Here is a 15,116-nt window from a genome sequence, read left to right as displayed (position 1 = left end):
TAAACCAATTGGCTATTTTTTGTGTAGGTCGGTGTGGCTTGACGAGTCTCAGGGAATTTCCTGCCCCAATAAAAATCATAATCGGGAAAACAATTGGTTAAAATTTATAAAAATTGTCGAAATGGATGGCTCTTGATAATCTCTATCGATTTTTGTTAAATAATTGCTTAAAAAGTAATTACTTGAATGGTAAAGCCGATTAGCGATTTTTAGGATAGGTAGGTGCGGTTTACTGGGTAGCGGGTAATCCCCTCCTCCCAGTCATGCATGAAATTAAAAAATTATAATCGGGGAAACTATAAACCTATAAGTTTCTCGACCCGACTAGCGACGTGGAGAGTAGACCCCTAGGGGGTTTGAAGCCCAAGACAACAAGAACCTACTGGGAATCGAACCTCGGACCATGAAGTTGCTAGGCGCATGTGATAACCTTCTGGCAATGCAGGTTTAGGGATCTTTAACGCAGAACAACTTAGAATAGGCTCCTACTGCAGATTATTACATGTTCACACTTGTAATAATTTAAAGTTGCCAAGTTAAATTACAAAACCGGTTGTAAACTATAAGTGATAACGTCAATAAAGTGAATCAGCAAATATATTGTGTTATATTTGATCCACTATCATCCAGCGTCACAATCTGATGCTCACCCATTAAGCCATGATTCGTACGTGGACACGCACAATACCTTCTTGCTGCCTAAACGCAAGCTTTTCCCACTTGTAAAGGATTGAAGCATAATCAACGTAAACAAAACAAAGCATTCGACCAAGGTAGTCATTCAATTCTGTAAGGATTTAAACCCAAAACGCTATACCCAAACAGATTCCGAGATGTGACAGGACGACGAATTTTGGAAATTTGTTCCAATCATAAGATTCTGAACGGTCCAAAAAGGTATCTCAAATTACCCGAAGATTGAGCCCGAGTTGCTGTAAACTAGTGACGATCTGTTCCTCCTGTATTTACGCAAGAAACCGTTATCGATATAGATGGCGAGTCGTCACTCCTACAGAAGTGCTTTATGGAAAAGGGCAGCACAAACGGCGGGATCGATCCCGCCATTTACCAGCATGAGCACGAACTTATCCGACCATGCGCCGGATGTAATCTTCACACTGCTGCTCGCGTTTCTCTAATGTGAAACCTCCTTGCAATCCACTAATGTCGAACCTAAAGTAAAAAGTCATGTGGGGTTTCATTTTACTAATTTACCATCAGGGTGGGCTGACTACCTGAAATTGTATTGACCAAGTATGGTTAAGAATCCAGAATTCCACTGGGTTGGTCATTCGCTCGTAATTTTTGGCTCGTCAGTTAAGCAAGCGATTCAGGTATAATCGTCGTTCAACTTTCTCGGACGCGGACAATAATCTCTGGAAAGGCGAAAATTTCGGACGCACAGGGAACAAATCGGTGAGCCAGAACCACGTTCATGGCTGAAGATTTCGTACGTTATCGTACCGAACAGACGAGAATGTCCCGCACAACTATAAACATCAGGATTCCAAATGAGTGGGAATAAAATTTGATCCTAAAGCCAATAACAAAATAACAAGAGTTAAATATTAACAATTATTATACGATCTTACCAATCCATGCTTTTTTGCCATCTAAACCAATAGCTGGCAAATCACGTCCCAAATGATTGCATGATGACACAAGCGGACCATGTGATTGCTGGACCCTATTGGCCGACGCAGGACAGAAGCTTGTATGAAATACAATTATAAAAATTTAGACATTCAAAATGCAAAAGCATCAGTTGTTTGTCTCAGTCACATGGGACTCATTCCATGGTTGGACATTGTTGAAGGACACCATACTGCATGAACAATACAAAATCAAATTACAATGAAACATGTTGAACAAAAACCAAACGACTTCTGACTTTTACCTGTATGGCTATGTTCTGCAATTTCCTCTCGAGGCACCCAAGCACTAACACTGTGCACACGTATCTTCAACTGGCGAGTCTAAGAACAAAGTGAGAAATTATTCCATAACTAATTGCCTTACGTACCTTTATTATCAATACGATTACCAACGAGGCCTCCAAGGTGTACAACGCTCATCGAAATTCACACACGCATATACTTCCAATGCGCGACGCCATTAACTGTACAATGGCGATCGAAATCGACCAACGACCAAGGCCTACTTAATGCTTAAGGCCTGTAAACTCAAATACCTCCTATGCCGGGTAGGCGTTCCCTAGATAAACAAGGGTTACGACGACACCATCTGGCGCTCGCAAATATAGCCTCTTTGAAAAACACCCCCAAAAAACTTTAACACTTGTTATAGTTACATAAACACAAGGATAAAGATAAAACAAAAGGAAATCAAGTTTTTGAAATGAAAAGTGTGCTAGTTTGACAGCAATATGGCAATTGAGTTGTTAAAAAGAAAAAAGTAGTATGTTAAAAAAATATAAGTTTTATTATCATGTTAATGAAAAATTTTCTTCTTGTTCTTGTAGTTAATTGAATTAATCATTTAGGCAAAAAATCTATAGACGGATTAAACATTTTCACTTCGAGATCAAATAAAAAATTTCTAAAATTTTACTCACATTGATAACATGACAAAAGATAGACTTGAACCAACATACTCATATCCATAAATCTTTAGACGGGGTCCTTAACCATCATCCCTACGGAACGCCAAATTACCCCCTAAAATTTCAGCCCATCGGCTAGGGCCATTTAATTTTATTTCGCAGAAAATTATCACCATCCACCATCGCCATCTAGCGGCCACGGCATGCACCTTTTTTGAAATCCCACCCACTGGCGGAGGAGCTGAATCACTATCGATTCCTATAACCATTTCCAACAATTAATATCGATTTTATCGTGCCAGTGGCAGATACAGGTGAATGTCTCTGTGATAATAATTTTTTTTTTGTTTGGAAAAGTAGGGCCATCAAATCGTGATCGGTTTGGAGATCCTCATTCACAGAGATTTGCCCGGCACTAACCGGAGTGAATATGCGACACTGAGGACACTTATTGTGGTTTTAATCGACTAGATTCTAAATGACACAAAAATATACATGAGTACAATCATCGGACATCAAAGGCATAATCATAACATTAGGTTTTATACGTTAAATGCACGTGTGCGCATACAAAAACAAAAACAATACAAAAGAGAAACATGACTTACAACGCAACAAACACTCCAGACAGCGTCGTCCATTTCAACGGCGAGATAAACTGGTATGTTATTGCAACAAGCGAGATAAACAGTATTGAAAACCAGTTATTGATAAACGTTTAGAAAACAAAAACAAATGTATTATCACTGAGACATTCACCTGTATCTGAACTGGCACGATAAAATCGATATTAATTGTTAGAAATGGTCGTAGTGATCGATAGTGATTCAGCCACTCCTCCAGTGGGTGGGATTTCAAAAAGGTGCGTATCGTGGCCGCTAGATGGCGTTGGTGGATGGTGATTATTTTCTGCAAAAAAAAAATAAATGGCCCTAGCCGAGGTGAAATTTTAGGGTCTTTTAGTTCCTTAATCTTTTAATAATATAATATACTTAAATAATATCTTATAATAAATAGCATTACATATATAATATTTTATAATAATACCTTAACTTCTTAAAATTAAAAGCTTAAAAGCTTAAAAAACCCTCTAGTGTAAGCGAGGCTTAAAGAATTTTTAACTTTCAAGTTGCTGCGGACAGGTGCTGCTAACTACGTTTCTGAAAAACACGACACTTTTGCAGATAGGGAATCCTTAAGCAGTAGACGTCCCTCTAAACTATTATACCATGCTAACAACAAAGCTAAAAAACGTACTGGGAAATCATCACAAATCTAAGAGCAAGAAAGTTAATCAAGTAACTAAAGAAGCAATTAAACCTACACTGGTCCCAATGCTTGTTCCTAATACTTAAATGCTTAATAATCTTATATTTATAAATTTTACAGTAACATTTACATGCTGGGCAGTTTTGTACGATAACATCCTACAATTGAGGCTAATAAAAAAGAGGACAACAAGCACACCCAGAAACTAATATTACTTTTGTCACATACTCAACAAGTCAACAGGTAGGCAGGATTGCTAAGAACTAACCATTAGTCAGCATGGAAAATGAATTTCAGGCGGTCAATCAAGAAAGTAGACAAGAAATAATTCATTGAGATTTTCAAATAGCAGTTCTTGGAATTTGCTCCTGTAATGGCATTTATAAAAAGACTGCTGTTTGTTTCTGTCTATTCTCAACATAGTACAAAAACATCAGATTAAGCCTTAATCTGATCGCGACGATCGTGCCCGAACGCCGTGGGGCCGAGCCCTAGATTAAGACGTATCCTTTCGGTCTTAAGTCAAATTTCAAATAGTACTCACCGAGAAAATAGATAGATAGATAGAAATCAATAGATTTCACCGATTCGAATTTGTCTCTTTAAATATCATCTAATCTGTTGCACATATACGAAAATAGGTAATAAATGAAAATTTAAGAGATAATAATTTTTCTTTTTATCGTTTGTTAAATTCCAACCAGCATTGTGTACTATAGTCCATAGACCATGTTCCGAAAACAGTTTTCCACATAATGACGAGCGTTGTCAACATCTTTCTGGCGATTAACGTCCATGTGAATAATATGCAACCGAACGTTAATTGTTACGAGTTTTTCATACAAATTACATGCAATCTACCGCAAATTTTGTCTATGTTAGGCAGAATCAAAATTCCTTTGTTCTTTTCGTCCAAGCAACAAGCATAGACGTGAAACGTCGTAGAATGTACATTTCCTGGTTTTGTGTCCAAAGTAAGACTCAAATTCAGTAATAAATATTCCTCTCCCTCTTGGTACGACCTGAAAGCATTGAAATTATTATATGGATAATTGATTGCCTAACAATGAAACACTATTAATTTAAGTTAATTTTGTTTATCAGAAGGAGAAATGTAGTATACACAGACTAAATGTGAAATCTAGCTGCAACTATGAAAATAGATCAAAAGGATGAAAAATTGTAAAACATTACTTTTCTCTAGTGTGAAGGCCGTTTTGCAGCCGAGGGCGTCTTATAGTAAATGAACACTAAGCTCACCGTGGCGCCCGAACTCGCATTTTGACCAGATACGCTTTTGCGGAATCGATTGTCTTTGACTTGGCAGGGACATGTTATTGGTAGATCGACGCTCCTTAGAATTCACTACCCATTTTATCCTCGGGTATACGTTGGTAATTAACAAGCTATGAAAATGAATCAATGAGATTTTTAAATAGCCAATAGTTAACCAATGACATGAAATGGACGAACAATTGATGGATCCAATCCAACAGCAAGGAATTTACAAAAGGATGATTGAATTATAGTTGACGACGAATGGCAAGTCCCACAAGATCGGTGTCGAAATACACAATAAAAATTTTCATAAATTGGCAATTACATTATAAAAGGATGTAGTTTAGAATGTACTCGAGCTTACATAGTTTTCGACCTTTGACTTTTCAAAGTACAACCATGTGAACTTGTTACTACGAAAGACAAACAAAACAAACACCAAAGATTAAAACTTACCAAGAAAGCGATGCGTCCTGAGATAGTGTTGAAGCAACAGTACAGATGCAGTGGAAGACCCCAGCACGACTGTGAAATGAAGTGTTGGCTACCGCCTTATATACACGTTGACACCTTCCGCATTCTGGTTACCCGGAATAAAAGTTGAGGGTAGAGGAACATAATTTTGAAGGTCGAAAGATTTCCACGTGATTTCAGAGATATGGCCGTTCTTTTGACCCAATCTCGTTCAATGACCTTGCTTTAATAGACGAACAACCTTGGGCAATTCAATGACAAAAGAATCAAACCCATTTTCCCCTTTCCAGCTCAGTAGCTCAGTACACTCACCTGCACAATATGCACTACTGTAAATTTGTCGCTTTAATGGTCGGTGTAGTGATTCACACTTTTGCATATGGATTAAATTTGCGTTCACAAGCTGGATATCTTTCTTAATTTGCATATACACCAATCACGAACTAAAAAAGCACTGCACCCGCACTTAATTGGTATTGCCTCTGCACTGGTTTAGTTTAGTTGCATATGTCTAGCCGTAATTTGCCGGGTCCTAATCTCACTCGTTGCTTTTGCATAGAAACATTATCTCGGCCATTTTTATATTTTGTATTTTTCGACTTCTTCGCACATTTTGCAAATACCCCGTCAATCCTAAACGACCTCCCGGCTATACTAACTAACGAATCATCGTTAATCAAATTTTTTTTTCAGGAATTTTGTAATAATATGTGATTGTTATGTCTGTGGTTGATGACTGTTATAGTTAAGATTAAACTTGCCTTATATGATTATTCAAAACATATTTTTTTTTTTGTTCTCGTTTCTGTGTGAACAGGAGGGCAATCTCTGGAGGCCGAAGAGGACACTGGACATCGTGGATCGCCGCAGGAGCAAGAAGATCGTCGCCAAGGATCCTGAGGTATATGTTTTAGCATTTTAACTGTCTAACCATGTTTTTTTTATGTATATAGGAGGGCCCCAGCACCACCGAAGAGGAGCACCGGGACATCGAGGATCGCCGTGGGTTCAACGAGATCGTCGCCAAGGATCCTGAGGTATATGTTTTAACATTTTAACTGTCTAACCATGTTTTTTTATGTATATAGGAGGGCCCCAGCACCACCGAAGAGGAGCACCGGGACATCGAGGATCACCGTGGGAGCAAGCGAGATCGTCGCCAAGGATCCTGAGGTATATGTTTTAGCATTTTAACTGTCTAACCATGTTTTTTTTATGTATATAGGAGGGCCCCAGCACCACCGAAGAGGAGCACCGGGACATCGAGGATCGCCGTGGGAGCAACGAGATCGTCGCCAAGGATCCTGAGGTATATGTTTTAGCATTTTAACTGTCTAACCATGTTTTTTTTTATGTATATAGGAGGGCCCCAGCACCACCGAAGAGGAGCACCGGGACATCGAGGATCGCCGTGGGTTCAACGAGATCGTCGCCAAGGATCCTGAGGTATATGTTTTAGCATTTTAACTGTCTAACCATGTTTTTTTTATGTATATAGGAGGGCCCCAGCACCACCGAAGAGGAGCACCGGGACATCGAGGATCACCGTGGGAGCAGCGAGATCGTCGCCAAGGATCCTGAGGTATATGTTTTAGCATTTTAACTGTCTAACCATGTTTTTTTATGTATATAGGAGGGCCCCAGCACCACCGAAGAGGAGCACCGGGACATCGAGGATCGCCGTGGGAGCAACGAGATCGTCGCCAAGGATCCTGAGGTATATGTTTTAGCATTTTAACTGTCTAACCATGTTTTTTTATGTATATAGGAGGGCCCCAGCACCACCGAAGAGGAGCACCGGGACATCGAGGATCGCCGTGGGAGCAACGAGATCGTCGCCAAGGATCCTGAGGTATATGTTTTAGCATTTTAACTGTCTAACCATGTTTTTTTTTATGTATATAGGAGGGCCCCAGCACCACCGAAGAGGAGCACCGGGACATCGAGGATCGCCGTGGAGTTCAACGAGATCGTCGCCAAGGATCCTGAGGTATATGTTTTAGCATTTTAACTGTCTAACCATGTTTTTTTATGTATATAGGAGGGCCCCAGCACCACCGAAGAGGAGCACCGGGACATCGAGGATCGCCGTGGGTTCAACGAGATCGTCGCCAAGGATCCTGAGGTATATGTTTTAGCATTTTAACTGTCTAACCATGTTTTTTTTATGTATATAGGAGGGCCCCAGCACCACCGAAGAGGAGCACCGGGACATCGAGGATCGCCGTGGGAGCAACGAGATCGTCGCCAAGGATCCTGAGGTATATGTTTTAGCATTTTAACTGTCTAACCATGTTTTTTTTATGTATATAGGAGGGCCCCAGCACCACCGAAGAGGAGCACCGGGTACATCGAGGATCGCCGTGGGAGCAACGAGATCGTCGCCAAGGATCCTGAGGTATATGTTTTAGCATTTTAACTGTCTAACCATGTTTTTTTATGTATATAGGAGGGCCCCAGCACCACCGAAGAGGAGCACCAGGACGTCGAGGATCGCCGTGGGAGCAACGAGATCGTCGAGGTCGCCGTGGGACCACCAGGACATCGAGGAACGCCGCCCAGCCCCGTGATTCACGCCCATGCGTACGATGGAAAAACAGAAGATGGTACGGTTGAGTATTGCCCATTCGGTATTTTTTTACTTCATTCTTTGCTGTGATTTGTGTTTTACAAATGTGTCTTGTTCTTCCTTCCCTACCGTTATTTCCCCTTTAAGCACTATGGCTTATGGTAATTCCTCATGACCTTACCTTGCACTGAGCACGCAAATTCCCAACATCTTTAGTTCACGGTTCGTTCGCTTTTGGTGTTAGCTTTTCTTCACCAGGTGAGGATGCTTTTTTTAGATGGTTTAACCCTGTATACATGTGTATCTCACTTGGTCTGTGGTTGGTGTTGGGCAGTTGGTTTACTAATACTTATTGCTTTCAGAACAAACAGCAAAACAATATAAATCGATTTACTCTGCCCTCCGTTTTGTTAACGGATATGGGACTAGTGTCTTGAATCCGCCTGGCATTTGTTCTCTTATTTTTAAAAGATACTTTGCAATAAAAAAAAAGAAAATAGGAGAATATTTATAAACAATCCATTGCTTGTGGTGGCGTTGCGCACCCTGATTCGGTAACCCGATTGAAATCCGGCAGGGCATGGGGCCAATTAGAGATAGACTTTAACCTGACCGACCCGCCCCAAAAACAAAAATACCCAACACGATCAACGTGGATTGGTCGCCATAATGGTTCCATTATTCATATAGCTTAAATTAATTCTGTAACTAAGTCTTTTAAATTTGGTTTAACCAGAGTCATAGACCCCTGGTTGCTCCAGTATGGCTATTTTCCCTCTCAGAAAAGACCCTCTTGCGGGGATTACTTTACAACAAAACGAGGGTTTTGGGTCGGGGCATGGTCGGGGCGTATGAGTGATTTTCCCGCCCGGTGGGACTGTCGTCTGTCGACAAATGAGTTTCTGCTCTGAGGGGTCTATGACTCTGATCTCTTGAAATTCGACAAAAGTCACACGGCAAATGTAAAATTGAACGCTGATTCCGATTAAGTTATTGATTTTCCCGTTAAACCAGTGAATTTAACTTTCAAATTTCACAGTCACGACACCAGCGTCAGCTGGTATCCACGGGGCAATAGATTTTACCATAAAAGATGGCAGATTAAATGGCGCCACATAAAAAAAAGGGGCCTATCATGATCTTGATCTTGAAGTCCTGAATGGTCAGCCAGATCGTTTGCTTGTAATCGGAGAACGCAACTAAATTAGATATAACCCGATTGAATCCTCACGGGTTACGGGTCGAAAAAAACGAAAAGCCCCGAAAGCACGTGATGCCTCCTCCGATAGGAGGCAAAAAAGCACCCCGATTGGTGTAGGGCCGATAGGTTTTTTTACACATTCACTGTGTTGCACTTACTGATAACATAAATACAAATATCTCTTATTGTCTTTGGTTGCTTTTAGCTATTTTTACTAAAAGTATTTTTGTTTTTAGAGAAAGGCTCATGAACAGAACAACAGCAGTAGAAATTAGCAGTTCCCTGCCAAGTGCCAAACACTATTAACTTAATGAGTTTCTGGTTAGTGGTTACTTCTCATCAGAGAAGTTCCTGTGAAACAGCTCTTATCTCTTATGCACATAAATAATTTTTTTGAAAAAATTTATGTTGATCAGAGACCTCATTCATTTTGCCACATCTTGGTTTGAGAAATTAACAAACGCAATAGTCCGTGAGTCTGTTTTTTTTTTTTTTTCTAAATATTTGTTTTAATCAATATCACGTCCGATAGTATATCGATTCCGGTTCATCAACCGATATATCGGTTTGACAGTAAGGAATTGGTACTAGTTAGTTGCAACTTGTCGTTTTAAAAGAAAGCAACCGGTAAAATTGTTTCGTGATTCATTGTTCAAAAAAGAAAAGCAATGCCCATCTTCAAAGGTATACCTTGTGATCCCCTATGGCGATCAATGATGAATTGAAATCTAAAATATGTTGTTAATTGACTTGTGTATTTTTTTCCTCTCTATTATTTCAGTTAAAGTAAAGTGGGGCAAAGAAGTGTTCAATGACGTTGAAGCCAACACGGACGAAGATCCAATTTTGTTTAAAGCCCAACTGTTTGCATTGACTGGTGTCCAAAATGAACGACAAAAAGTCATGTTGAAAGGTGCTACATTGAAGGATAACAACTGGGGCAACATTCAGCTAAAAAATGTAAGATAAGGTTTACCTTCATCCCACCTTATAATTTAACCTAATCCCTGTTAGGGTGCTGTTGTTTTGCTCATGGGTAGCAAAGAAGAAGATGTCCCAAATGAACCAAAACAGAAACCAGTATTTGTCGAGGATATGAATGAAGAAGAACTGGCAAGCGCAGTATGTTATCTAACCATAGCTTAGCAAATTACATATCATTTATAGTATCTTATTCAACCTTTCAGCTTGATTTTCCTTCTGGACTAACAAATCTTGGCAATACATGCTACATGAATGCCACTATTCAATGTCTTAAAACTGTTCCTGAGCTCTGTGATGCTTTAAAAGAGTACAAAGGAGGTAATCCTAAAATATATTTCCTAACAGTTTGATACATAAATTTTAATATTATTTATAGAGGTTAGTTTGAGTGGTGGCATGCTGGCTGGTTCTGTTACTGCAGCCCTTCGTGATTTGTACTCAGCCATGGATAGGGGAAATGGGTCATCCATACCCCCCTTGATCCTTCTACAAGTGCTTCATGCAGCATTCCCACGTTTTGCAGAAAAGTCTTCCCATGGTGGATTCCAGCAACAGGTAACAGTTAATATTTACTGTGTAGGTGCCTACAAACAGCTCTAACACCTTTTTCTTCAAGGACGCAAATGAATGCTGGACGGAAATTCTTCGTATGTTACAGCAGAAGCTTCAGGCAAAGAATGGTGCTAACCAGTCTCGCCAATATTCGTAACATTTGTGAAATTTATTAGCACATAAACTGTCTAGGAAACAAAATCTATTTTCAGATCCATTATCGATCAGTATTTTGGTGGCCGTTTCACCTGTGAGTTGAAGTGCACTGAAAGCGAAGAGGAGCCAGTTACCACAAGTGAAGAAAGCTTTTTGCAACTGAGTTGTTTTATTTCACAAGAAGTGAAATATATGCACTCGGGTCTCTTATCGGTAAGCTACAAAAATATTTTGTTTGAAATGCTAAACTTGTATTTATTTTAACTCTGTTTTGCTAAAATCAAATATATATCTAGAGGCTTAACGAGCAGATAACCAAACACTCGCCATCGCTTGGTCGAGATGCAATTTATAGCAAGTCGGTAAGCGGAAAGATGAAACCATCCATGTTGAAATTTGTCATTTAACGTTGCTTTCTTTATTCAGTCCAAAATCAATCGATTGCCAGCATACCTATCCATTCAGTTTGTTCGGTTCTTCTACAAGGAGAAGGAATCTATAAACGCAAAAATTTTGAAAGACATCAAATTTCAGCTCAATTTGGACGTATTTGATCTTTGTTCCCCAGAATTGCAACGGAAGCTTATTCCAATGAGAAACAAATTCAAGGTTCGAAATAGCGTTCTTTATGTTCATGTTTCCACCTACTAAGCTATATTGAGGTCTAAGCAGGAGTTTGAAGATCGTAAAATAGAAGAGGTCAAAGTGGTGAAGAAGCAAGGTGACGCTGAGGTGGAAAAAACCGGCGTTAACAAAGCTCCGTATTGGTTTGAAGATGGTACCGTCATTAATTTTTGAAAGAAATCCATACTTCAATCATAAATATTTTGTTACCTAGACATAGGATCGAATAATTCGGGATACTACGAACTTCAAGCCGTTTTGACACATAAAGGACGTAGCAGTGGAAGTGGACACTACGTTGGATGGACAAGAAAACCGGGGACCAACCAATGGTTGCAATTAGATGATGATAAAGTGACACCAATAAGCGAAGAAGATGTTCTTAAGTTATCAGGTGGGGGTGATTGGCACTGTGCCTATGTACTTCTTTACGGGCCACGTTTATTGGAGATTAACGATGGTACGGACAAAATGGACACAACAGTTTGAATGCTCTGCGTTTTGTTACAATGTACCACGTATTCATCTATTAAATTGACTTAATCGAAAGTCTGTTTTTGGTACCATAAATCAAACAAAAGTAGTATTAATCAATTTTAACTGCGGCGTAAATTCTTCGCACGAAAAAGTGAGCAGCATAGAAACCGATTGTACCGGTTAAAAGCCAAAACGTGAAGCACATGAGTGCAGTATATCCAAAGTAAAGAAGGGTAGGCGTAAACTCAGTTATCTCCAATTGCGTTACAAAGTAGAACACTGCATACGCAAATACGTAAATGGCAGATCCACCGGAAACTATAAAACTGCGCCACCACCAATTATAATCCTGCTCGCAAAAATAGAAAAAAAATAATATTTTTTAAAATTACAGCACGAATAATACAAAATACCTCTCCACAAAGTTGAAAGTAGACCATAACGATGGCAATTTGCGAACACGAGATGGCCAGTATGATGAAAACCAAGAAAAGGAATCCAAACAAGTAATAGAATTGATTCTCCCAAATGGCGGTGAAAATGAAAAATAGCTCAATAAACATGGCACCAAATGGAAGAATACCGGCCATCAAAGAACTGTTAAACAATGTGTCAAGGCAAACGTTTGAATACAAAAGATGCTGACGCATTAGAAAAGTCTTACCAAAGAATCGGATTCATATACCAGACTTGTTCTGGGACTTGTCTTGGAATTTGGTTAGTCCTTACAGGCTGCTCAAAAGGTGCTTTTCGATAACCAAAGTAATAACCGACGAAAACCAAGGGGAAACAAATAAAGAGCCACAAGCATAACAGCTTGAGCATTGTAGTAAAGGGTACAGCTCCACTGCTGTGTTTCCCCCAGATGAAACAATTGAGGAAAAAGCCCATTGCTGCCATAAAGCCAGGATAAAGGATTGCAGTCTGTGTAAATAATTAAAAAATAATAATAATAATTTTAAAAAAATGTTTCGTGAAAATGCTTAATTATCAGAAGTACGGTACAGGCAAAGTTACTTACGAGAAATGCAGCACGTTTCCATTCTTTCCCTTTCATGGTTTTGTATAGTCGTCCGGAGTGATATCCTGCAATTAACCCCATAAAAACATAAAGGAAAATGGCAGCCGTCATAAGGGCCCCACGAGATGCCGGCGAGAGCATACCGAGCATGGCAAAAACTGGGGAAAAGGGTGCAAAAAGACAGTGTTAGGCAACAAACAAGGATTGCAAATCGAAGATCTCTTTTCTCATATTCTTACACAAAATCACAACTGCCATGCAGAAAATTTGGATACCGCTGCCGATTACGGCAGCAAAGAGTTTAGGATATCTCGGAGGGCGAAAAACGTCTCCATGGACAAGTTTCCAACCAGATTCCTCCATCGTTTCATCATTACTGTCGTCTTGGTTGTACCTAAACGCGGAAACAAGAACGGTGCAATGAATCCCATTTTAAAACAATACAATGGTGTTTCTGTAGAAGTAATACAGACTTTGCAATATCACGCCGAAGAGTCCGGATAATGATCATTGTCAGGATTCCCGAAAGGAAAAACACAACGATCAGTGAATTAACAATCGAGAACCAATGGATCTGCACGTCACTCATGGCTAAGTAAGAGTCCCAGCGGGAGGCCCATCTTACATCCGATTGTTTCCATTCAACTGAATAAGTGAAGAACAACTTGGATTTGCCCACACGGCTGATGTACTGCGGGCGAGCGTTATCAGAAAATTCACAGGTATCCTCGTTAAACTTTATATCTTCATGAGCCACGCTACGTGTTTCAACTTCGAACCTCACAACTCGATAGTTTTTTCTGAAATTATCAAATTAAATGTGCTAATAAATTGAATTTAATCATCTATGTACAACTTACGAGTCTTCACTGTGATAATGAAGAATAATTTTCAAATGGTTATTCAAGGCAACATTTTGATTGTGAAGGAAACCAAGCCTATAACCATGCTCATACTGAATATTTTCTGAATCTTGGTTAACTACCCGTGTTGCGCAGGGTAAATTATCAACCAACCTAATCGAGAAAATCAAATTCATTGATGATGGCTCTTTCACACTTTGAGAACTAAAAACTTACAGATGAACAAAATATTCATGTTCAATTTTGCTGATAACATCCTTGGCCATGGATTCTTCCCAAGTCATTGGTGTTTCAGGGTTATGGCACAGTAGCTTACATTTAATATCTTTCAACATCTTCACTTCATAGGGAGTGTTAACAATCCTGTCTCCTCTTAGGACTTCTCCCAGGTTCTCCGATTTAAATTCAAATTTATCATTTTTTGGACGACAGAAGGGAAGGCTGTAGTAGGCATATGGGAGCTGGGTATGTGTGCTGGTCAACTTGATTGCTTTGACTTCAATTGTATCTCCACTTTTGAATTCTACAGGAGCTACACCAGGGATATAGAAGCCAACACTTCTTCCAATTACTAATGAAAACAAAATAAAGGAGAGAAAGATCCTAGGGAAGGCGCTAATATAATACATGGACATTTTCACTGTGCAACAGATCACAATTCTGTAAGTTGTGACAACTGGACAGACCGGTGTGAACACACTTATTCAATGACGTGGCGAGCTTCTTTGCGTTATACCGTGAAATTTTTCACGTACATTGACTCTTTTCGTATTTATTAGATAACTTGAACGCTGACTATAGTTTTCCCATAACGACCAGCTAATCTACCGCTCTGCTTTCAGAAATATGCACTTCAAAGATAAACTTTAATGACAAATCGACAAGTTCAACTAGCAGACACAGCACTTAACGTAGTTTTGACAGAATTGCCTAAAGGGAAGGCTACTGGATTGTTTCTGCAGTCAACATAACACACCTTTTTAGAGTGAAGACGGTGTTCAAGCGGAGTAAGTCGAGGAACGCAAATATTTTTCGAATGGGAAACTACGACCGCATTAATTTCCTTTGATCTTTATCAAATAATA

At 39.5% G+C, this 15,116-nt stretch overlaps 2 protein-coding genes and 3 long non-coding RNA genes across 7 annotated transcripts; 2 read left to right on the top strand and 3 right to left on the bottom strand.

Moving 5' to 3' along the window:
• Positions 1-588: 588 nt before the first annotated feature.
• LOC123469774 lies at positions 589-1,422 on the bottom strand. The gene is made up of 2 exons (XR_006643131.1): positions 1,236-1,422; positions 589-1,173 (listed from the first exon to the last, which is right to left on the bottom strand). It is a non-coding gene; the product is annotated as an uncharacterized LOC123469774 (long non-coding RNA).
• Positions 1,423-1,733: 311 nt separating this feature from the next.
• LOC116917577 lies at positions 1,734-5,714 on the bottom strand. Of its 3 annotated transcripts, XR_006643129.1 has the most exons (6): positions 5,567-5,714; positions 5,027-5,238; positions 3,172-3,472; positions 2,045-3,037; positions 1,898-1,976; positions 1,734-1,825 (listed from the first exon to the last, which is right to left on the bottom strand). It is a non-coding gene; the product is annotated as an uncharacterized LOC116917577 (long non-coding RNA). The 3 variants fall into 3 exon arrangements; XR_006643128.1 differs by having other exon boundaries at positions 2,045-3,472; XR_006643130.1 differs by having other exon boundaries at positions 2,045-3,472; positions 5,093-5,238.
• LOC123469775 lies at positions 3,726-5,461 on the top strand. Its single transcript, XR_006643132.1, has 4 exons — positions 3,726-3,861; positions 3,953-4,075; positions 5,037-5,216; positions 5,272-5,461. It is a non-coding gene; the product is annotated as an uncharacterized LOC123469775 (long non-coding RNA).
• A 4,165-nt stretch (positions 5,715-9,879) lies between the features above and the next one.
• Positions 9,880-12,219, top strand: LOC116917575 (ubiquitin carboxyl-terminal hydrolase 14). The gene is made up of 11 exons (XM_032923093.2): positions 9,880-10,038; positions 10,136-10,314; positions 10,369-10,476; positions 10,542-10,656; positions 10,715-10,893; positions 10,955-11,043; positions 11,103-11,259; positions 11,343-11,408; positions 11,473-11,655; positions 11,719-11,824; positions 11,885-12,219. The coding sequence occupies exons 1-11, from the start codon at positions 10,023-10,025 to the stop codon at positions 12,157-12,159; spliced, it is 1,473 nt and encodes a 490-aa protein (XP_032778984.2). The 5' UTR covers positions 9,880-10,022; the 3' UTR covers positions 12,160-12,219.
• On the bottom strand, positions 12,092-14,970 carry LOC116917574 (transmembrane 9 superfamily member 4). Its single transcript, XM_032923092.2, has 8 exons — positions 14,248-14,970; positions 14,029-14,184; positions 13,642-13,968; positions 13,408-13,562; positions 13,169-13,326; positions 12,812-13,071; positions 12,561-12,744; positions 12,092-12,496 (listed from the first exon to the last, which is right to left on the bottom strand). Exons 1-8 carry the CDS (start codon positions 14,664-14,666, stop codon positions 12,257-12,259), a joined length of 1,899 nt encoding a protein of 632 aa, XP_032778983.2. The 5' UTR covers positions 14,667-14,970; the 3' UTR covers positions 12,092-12,256.
• Between the last annotated feature and the right edge of the window lie 146 nt (positions 14,971-15,116).

The sequence above is a fragment of the Daphnia magna genome, linkage group LG2 (genome assembly GCF_020631705.1).
Source record: "Daphnia magna isolate NIES linkage group LG2, ASM2063170v1.1, whole genome shotgun sequence".
In the NCBI taxonomy this organism is placed as follows: Eukaryota; Metazoa; Arthropoda; class Branchiopoda; order Diplostraca; family Daphniidae; genus Daphnia; species Daphnia magna.
Note: the sequence above shows the minus strand (reverse complement) of the source record. Positions and strands in the feature narration are given on the sequence as shown.

Bases quoted from the DNA above. Each gene is read 5' to 3' on its own strand.
- LOC116917575 (XM_032923093.2), top strand. The intron at 10,315-10,368 runs GTAAGATAAGGT...AATCCCTGTTAG, and splicing joins GCAACATTCAGCTAAAAAAT to GGTGCTGTTGTTTTGCTCAT. The intron at 11,825-11,884 runs GTACCGTCATTA...TTTGTTACCTAG, and splicing joins TCCGTATTGGTTTGAAGATG to ACATAGGATCGAATAATTCG.
- LOC116917574 (XM_032923092.2), bottom strand. From the start codon at position 14,666: ATGTCCATGTATTATATTAGCGCCTTCCCTAGGATCTTTCTCTCCTTT. The intron at 13,969-14,028 runs GTAAGTTGTACA...TGATAATTTCAG, and splicing joins CATTATCACAGTGAAGACTC to AAAAAACTATCGAGTTGTGA. The intron at 12,497-12,560 runs GTATTTTGTATT...TTTTGCGAGCAG, and splicing joins ACTTTCAACTTTGTGGAGAG to GATTATAATTGGTGGTGGCG.